At 42.3% G+C, this 7,859-nt stretch overlaps 1 protein-coding gene across 2 annotated transcripts; it reads right to left on the reverse strand.

Moving 5' to 3' along the window:
- Nucleotides 1–346: 346 nt before the first annotated feature.
- On the reverse strand, nt 347–7,622 carry gatd3 (glutamine amidotransferase class 1 domain containing 3). 2 transcript variants are annotated; one of them, XM_071341534.1, is made up of 7 exons: nt 7,409–7,612; nt 5,002–5,054; nt 4,699–4,817; nt 4,389–4,622; nt 4,008–4,100; nt 2,160–2,316; nt 347–1,139 (listed from the first exon to the last, which is right to left on the reverse strand). In XM_071341534.1, exons 3-7 carry the CDS (start codon nt 4,737–4,739, stop codon nt 1,011–1,013), a joined length of 654 nt encoding a protein of 217 aa, XP_071197635.1. In that variant the 5' UTR covers nt 4,740–4,817; nt 5,002–5,054; nt 7,409–7,612; the 3' UTR covers nt 347–1,010. The 2 variants fall into 2 exon arrangements, with proteins under 2 accessions (XP_071197635.1, XP_071197634.1); XM_071341533.1 differs by lacking the exon at nt 4,699–4,817 and having other exon boundaries at nt 7,409–7,622.
- Nucleotides 7,623–7,859: the final 237 nt, after the last annotated feature.

Consider the following 7,859-nt stretch of genomic DNA (forward strand, 5'->3'; position numbering starts at 1 on the left):
CATTCAAAGAATCAATCATTGACACTCTTACTGACAGTTGTGGCTGCTTTGTGTAATGTATTGTTGTCACTTGAATTTTGTGCTGTTGACTATGCCAAATGTTTGTACCATGTTTTGTGCTGCTACCATGTTGTGTTGCTTCCATGCTGTGTTGTTGTCTTAGGTCTCTCTTTATGTAGTGTTGTCTCTCTTGTCGTGATGTGTGTTTTGTCCTATATTTATTTTTTATTTTTAATCCCAGCCCCCGTCCCTGCAGGAGGCCTCTTGGTAGGTCGTCATTGTAAATAAGAATGTGTTCTTAACTGACTTGCCTAGTTAAATAAAGGTTAAATAAATAAAACATGAGTACACTGACGACATCTCTTTATTCAACAGACATGAGTTAAATGACAATATGCACGACTCCAGGTAAACAAAGCCATTCCCTAAACACTGCCTTTCCTTAGTGCAAGTCCTCTCCAAGTCTGAATGAAATACTTAAAAAAAAAATCAGATTTCAGCAGTTGAGATATTTATAGCTTATTCGCCTAGAAACACAGATGATTTTAAAGTTAATACATTCTTACACCTGCTCTGAATCTTTGAATGAGAGAGAGAGGAATCTCAACACGTTTGCATTGGAACCGAGTGGCCAATGGCCTGTTAGCGCCCTCTGCTGGACAATACAGGAACTAGTAGCGCTTCTCTAAATTACAACTCTAGAATTCCATTCCATTCCTATAACAGGGAAATGTACCTGTATGCAGTTAGCAGAATAAAATAGTTTATTATTATAATAAATTAATATTCTCTAGATGTCCAGCAAAAACATACAAAATAATTACTTCTATTGAATACTGGCACATTTAATAAAATTTAAAGCTTTTGACGAATACTGTGTTGAGAGCTGTAAAACAACATAACGAGCACACTCCTTAGATATAGTTTAGTGGTGAAGTGGATTTGTGTTGGACAACATTGCTATTTGGTATAATGTTTAGTTATAAACTACTGTTGTGTGTTCTGCTCTTTCACTTTCCACTGAGTTTGAGGACGTTGGTTACCATGGCTCCGATGCCGTCGAAGATCAGGTGCAGCTGGGTCTCACACATGAAGGCTGGTGATGTCACCACCTTGTTCTTCTGGTCTACATGGGCCTCGTGATGACACTCAGGGTCAAGGGTCACACACAGAGAGACAGGGATACAGAAGCTAATCAAAAGCACACATCAAAACAGCAAAGCTTCAATTACATATTCACTTTCAGCTGGGTGCAGTAACTTTGTAACATACTTTTCACATTGCCTTTGACAAATGTTGTAATATATGTAGTATTTAACATACTTACAATTGGAGCGGCAGGTAGCCTAGTGGTTAGAGCGTTGGGCCAGTAACCAAAAGGTTGCTGGATTGAATCCCCGAGCTGACAAGGTAAAAATCTGTCGTTCTGCCCCTGAACAAGGCAGTTAACCCACTTTTCCTAGACCGTCATTGTAAATAAAAACTTGCTCTTAACTGACTTACCTAGTTATATAAATACATTTATAACATATGGGAGTTTAACCCACTATTGCAACTGAGTTAGAGGACAAAAGAAAAATATTAAACTAAACCAAAATATAAAACACAATATGTAAAGTGTTTAATTGCTGATGTGAACAGTATGAGCAGGCATAAGCTATGGACAACAAACACAATTGCATTTTATCGGTGGCAATTTGAATGCACTGTGACAAAATCCTGCGCCCATTGTTGTGCCATTCACAAATCACCATCACCTCATGTTTCAGTATGGCCTCATGTCTCAACGATCAGTACACAATTCCTGGAAGCTGAAAATGTCCCAGTTCTTCCATGGCCTGCATACTCACCAGACATATCACCTATGGAGCATGTTTGGGATGCTCTGGATCGACGTGTACGATAGCATGTTCAAGTAGCCGCCAATATCCAGTAACTTCGCACAGCCATTGAAGAGGAGTGGGACAACATTCCACAGGCGACAATCAACAGCCTGATCGACTCATATCTGTATTCCCAGGCATATGAAATCCATAGATTAGGGCCTAATTAATGTATTTTAGTTCACTGATTTCATTATTTCAACTGTAACTAGAGTATGTTGCATGTCGCGTCTATATTTGTGTTCAGTATTTATAATCCATCATGTGAAAGGATATGGTGACCTCCTTGACGATGTGCTTGGCTCCCAGAGCCTTAATAGCCCCAGCAGTGCCAGCATAGGGCCACTTGCCCCCCTTCTCCTCTTCGTGCCCCACCGTCACCTCTACCCCAGGAAGCAGCTTGGCAGCCAACACAGGAGAGATACAGCACAACCTAGGTTAAATATAGCCAGGTTAGGACAATGTACTAATTCCATGTGACCAGCTTAGTTTAGAGGTTGGCCCTCTGATGTCACATAGGTGGATACATTGATATGTTTTAATTTATAAATACTTTTTACAAAAACTCCCACTTTACCTAACATCATTACTAACCTTTAGGCATATGAGCTACTATACGCAGTTTAAAAACATAAAAAAATGGCTTTTTGGTCATTTGGTGGTTAAGGCTAGCAGTGTGGTTAAGGCTAGCCGTGTGGTTAAGGCTAGGCGTGTGGTTAAGGCTAGCAGTGTGGTTAAGGCTAGCAGTGTGGTTAAGGCTAGCCGTGTGGTTAAGGCTAGCCGTGTGGTTAAGGCTAGCCGTGTGGTTAAGGCTAGCCGTGTGGTTAAGGCTAGCCGTGTGGTTAAGGCTAGCCGTGTGGTTAAGGCTAGCCGTGTGGTTAAGGCTAGCCGTGTGGTTAAGGCTAGCCGTGTGGTTAAGGCTAGCCGTGTGGTTAAGGCTAGCCGTGTGGTTAAGGCTAGCCGTGTGGTTAAGGCTAGGCGTGTGGTTAAGGCTAGCAGTGTGGTTAAGGCTAGCCGTGTGGTTAAGGCTAGCCGTGTGGTTAAGGCTAGCCGTGTGGTTAAGGCTAGCCGTGTGGTTAAGGCTAGCCGTGTGGTTAAGGCTAGCCGTGTGGTTAAGGCTAGCCGTGTGGTTAAGGCTAGCCGTGTGGTTAAGGTTAGCCGTGTGGTTAAGGCTAGCCGTGTGGTTAAGGCTAGCCGTGTGGTTAAGGCTAGCAGTGTGGTTAAGGCTAGCAGTGTGGTTAAGGCTAGCAGTGTGGTTAAGGCTAGCCGTGTGGTTAAGGCTAGCCGTGTAGTTAAGGTTAGCCGTGTGGTTAAGGCTAGCAGTGTGGTTAAGGCTAGCAGTGTGGTTAAGGCTAGCAGTGTGGTTAAGGCTAGCAGGTTTAAAATCAGATTGTATGACTTTGTGGCTGTGCTAGCTAGTGCCACTATGCAGAGCTTTTCATGACACAAAAAGCAAACCCACACCTGGTCTCAGGGATGGGTAACTCATCAGTTAGATCATTCAGATTTTAGTATTTTTGCACCATATTTCTGGAACAATCTTCAAAATGTTCTTAAAATGTAATGTTCTGGTGTCTCTAGGTCAATTCAGGCTGATTGAAGACCTTATTAGTGATGAATGTGATGTTCTGGTGTCTCGAGGTCCATAGTAGATACTAGAATCCTTCATCTTAACCTAGAACACAAACGGAAAGTAGAATCCTCTCATCTTAACCTAGAACACAAACTGATACTAGAATCCTCTCATCTTAACCTAGAACACAAACTGATAGTAGATGTTAGTTTTCTAAAACACCTTTCCTTCATCTATCCTGATGCCGTGAAAGATGTGGGCATGTGAAAGCAAATCCCTGTTACAGGCATCCATCTGATTGCTTTCCAATACTGTTTAACTTCAAATGAGTGTGAATGGAAGAAAAGGATACAAGAATATGAAGCCACTTTAAAACTATTGAGATACACCCAAAATGTATTCATTACAAGGGGCACTCAATCCCTAGTCGCTCTTGGACAGACTACGTAAATATAATCAAGCATCTGATCAGATTACACAATATTTTTGTTCTGGTTAACCCGAGCTCAATCCCCAACAAGCACAGTATTACACACGACGACAGCACTGACCCGATAGGTTTGCCTGCCTTATGAAAGTCCTTCAGGACACGCTCCACATCTGTGTTGATCTTGCAGTCTGGACCGTCCACGGCAAAAGTCGACCTGCCACACAAGACAAGCAAAACAGATCCGTCTGAGAAGTACAGAGAGAAACGTCGACCTGCCACACAAGACAAGCAAAACAGATCCGTCTGAGAAGTACAGAGAGAAACGTCGACCTGCCACACAAGACAAGCAAAACAGATCCGTCTGAGAAGTACAGAGAGAGAAACACTGAGATGCCCATGCAGAAGATCAATGTGTTTGTACAGCAGGTATACTTAACATGAATGATATGAATTAACGTTTTTTTTTTTTAACAATGTGGCATGACAACGCTGTTCCACCTACAGGTTTTTTGCCGCCCCAAAGCCCCCTGGGAAGATGATGGCGTCATGGTCGCCGACGCTGAGTTTGGCGAGATCTGTGATGTTGCCCCTAGCGATGCGTGCGGACTCTGATAAGACGTTCCTGGACTCGTTCTCAACTGGCACTCCCTTCCCGTGGTCGATGACATGCATCTGGGACACGTCAGGGGCGTACATCTGGACCTCGGCCCCGCCCCTACTCAGGTGCACCAGGATCCTGTCTCACACACACACACATCAGTGAGAATGATGTAGCACCTCTTGTTCACCGTGTGAATCAGGTTAGATACCACCTTCTGCTGGTCCACTTCTCACAGGCGACTGGTGCATGCATAGGACGGCGCACAATTGGCCCAGCGTCGTCCGGGTTTGGCCGCCATTGTAAATAGGAATTTGTTCTTAACTTTCTTGCCTAGTTAAATAAAAGGTTAAATTTAAAAAATGTATTATAATAATTTTAAATGTATGTATGGTTTAGCCATCTTGTCAGGCAAGTAAATACCATGTTGTATAGTTGAAGACAGGCTTGGAATAGAATGGAAATAGCATGTTGTATTCTGTAAGACTTGAAATAGAATGGGAATAGGTCTACTCACGCTGATGCTTCATGGATTTCTGTTCCGTCATAAACACCACAGCCAGACAGCACCTGTTAACATGACGTACATTAATATGACAAGTTCACTTCACAACAAATTATTCATTATCTTATGGCAAATGAATGCAAAACTAGATCAACTCCCAAAAACAAAACTACACTGAACAAAAAATATAAAACGCAACATGTAAAGTGTTGGTCCCGTGTTTCATGAGCTGAAATAAAAAGATCCCAGACATTTCCCATTAAACAGCATAATCCTTACACAGGTGCACCTTGTGCTGGGGACAATAAAGGGCCAATCTAAAATGTGCAGTTTGTCACAACACAATACCACAGATCAAGAAGAAAGGAGGACCAAGGCACTCTTCATATAATTAAAATGACTTTATTTGTATGGCATGTTCAATAGAAACAAAGTTTTTTTTTTTTATCCGACGCGTTTCGGCTGCATGGCCTTCGTCAGGGAGTACAAAGGAATAATACAATGTCCTCTTTTGAACAGTTTTTCCAATTAACCCTAATTTGAAGAGGGACTGGTTCCAACATTGATTGGACACACCTAGTAAGCAATACCATACACATTAAAAAGTGAAATACTGTCGCTATGTTATCATAAACATACAACTCCAAGCTAGAAGTATCAGGACACTTAGAAAGGTAGTTCTAACCTTAAATATGACTGGGAGAAGTGTCAAGAATAAGAAAGCAATATATTCCATAGTACACTAGAACACAGCAAAACATGAACAACAACAGTCTAAACATAGCTGAGGGAAATTAAGCAAAAAATCCACTAGATGACAGCAAATGGACCTATCACAACCCTACAGGAGAAATGGAAGTGAATGAGAGAGAAGTATCGGAGGTGGTAGGTGTGGTGAATTTCTCATAGCCCGAGGCTTGTAACCAAGGGTCAGGATGAAGAACAACAGTCTGTGACAGTAGGAGTGAAGTTTTTGGAAAAAGTGGACCCTTGCCTTTTGGCTGATCCATTTCTGGTTTCAGGGTGGGTGAAAACAGAGTTGGGTGCTGTGGAATCGGTGAAGGTAACCAGAAGTGGTCTTGTGATAATTGTTTGTGTTTCTGCTGGTCAGAGGGAGTAGGCGCTCCGTGTTAAACGAATGGGGGGGAAGAGATGTGAATTGTTTCGCTCTCAAGAAAAGGGTGCCATTGAAAGGAGTGATTACCGGGGTAGCGGTATATGTGAAAGCTGACCAACTGAAGTGAAAGACTCCCGGTGTTTATGATATTCGTTTTTTGGTGCGACGCAGACAGGGTGGCGTAAGTGGTAAAATAGAAGAGTCATTGTCTGTTGTTTTGATGTTGAGTCTCCCCGAACAAAGTGATGTTAGGATATATAAGTTACCCTGTACAAGCTTTTGTGCCGATTACATTACGTTGTTACAGGTGTCAAGCTTATGGGCAGGTGGCAGCAGTGTGTAGGAGGGAGGTTCCTAGGTGTGAGATGTGCAGAAGGGCATAAGACAAAGGAATGTGTAGTATTGGGGAAAGTAGTAGAATGTGTTAATTGTAGGGGTGACCATGGGGCTGGGGATCAGAAACGTCCCGTGCGAGAGAGGCAGGTTGAGGTTTTCAGGGTTAGAGTAGTGCAGAAGTTGTCATATGCTGAGGCAGTGAAGAAAGTAGAGGAAGATGGGTCAAGGGGGAGGGATCCTGAGAGGAGTGGTGTGAGTAGCAGATCTGTACCAGTACAGAGGGATAGGCCAACAAGTGATATGTCTCCGTAAGATTCGATTTTGGGCATTTATAGTAACGGTTATCAACTGTACTGCAGGGCCAGAACAGTTAGAGGTTATGAACATAGCGGTTAAGGTGGCAGCTGCAGAGAGATATTTGGATGTGAGACATGACGTCAGAAGAGTTACAGGGTGTGTTAAGTGGTGGTGTCCCATCGTTTCAGGCTGTTGGCATGAAGTAGGACTAAATATATTTAAATAGTGGAGTATGGTATTTATTTTAAATTTTGTTTCATTATGCAAAGTATAAGGGAGTTTTACCCCAGTCTAGTAGGTGGCCGTTAAGGCAACATTTATTGGATGACAACTGCCGTTAAACCACATCGAAGAAGAAGAATCGGCAGGGTGAATTGAAACGACATTGTATTTAATTCCTGACGTTGCAAGTTAATTCCTAGCAACCTTGGTGTGTAAATACTAGCGTTGCTAAAAAGCTGCAAGCGACTGATTGACTCAATGTTGCTAACAAATCGTGCGACCATTTATCAAAACTCAACAACACCTCAATATAAGAGAGTCGAGTTGAACGATTCTCAGCTAGGGATTTCCGATACTACATTCAACTGGTCAGAACTGACTTGTCACACATTAATCATGTAGCTAGCCCACTACTCGACACACTACATCTGATCCAGGTTTACTTACAACTGCAACTTTTGCCCCGCTCCAACTGGCACTCGTGTGAAGCCCCGAGTTTACCAACTGTGATTTTCCTAGGAATGGAACCGATTTAAATGCTAGTGATCTTAAAGCAAACATAGTTGACTACAGAGTTGTACACAAACCAGACAGAGACCTCCTGACAAACGCGAACAAGATGCCGGACAGTGGCATCAGCGTCTCGACAGCGAAAATGAAATAGTACTTCCGGGTAACGGAATTTCGGAAATGTTAAAAATAACAGTCCCTCACGTAATATTAGAAAAAGTGTCATTAACCTGTATTTATTAATGATGTATGAAAAAGTATTGTCTAAACATTAACAATGACTCATTTGTTCATATTTAACTGAAATGTGCATTAATTGTGGATTTTAAAACACGTTCCAAGGTCAAATAAATGCCCCCAAATCACTATATATGCATTATATATTGGC

The sequence above is a fragment of the Salvelinus alpinus genome, chromosome 14 (assembly GCF_045679555.1).
Source record: "Salvelinus alpinus chromosome 14, SLU_Salpinus.1, whole genome shotgun sequence".
Classification (NCBI taxonomy): Eukaryota; Metazoa; Chordata; class Actinopteri; order Salmoniformes; family Salmonidae; genus Salvelinus; species Salvelinus alpinus.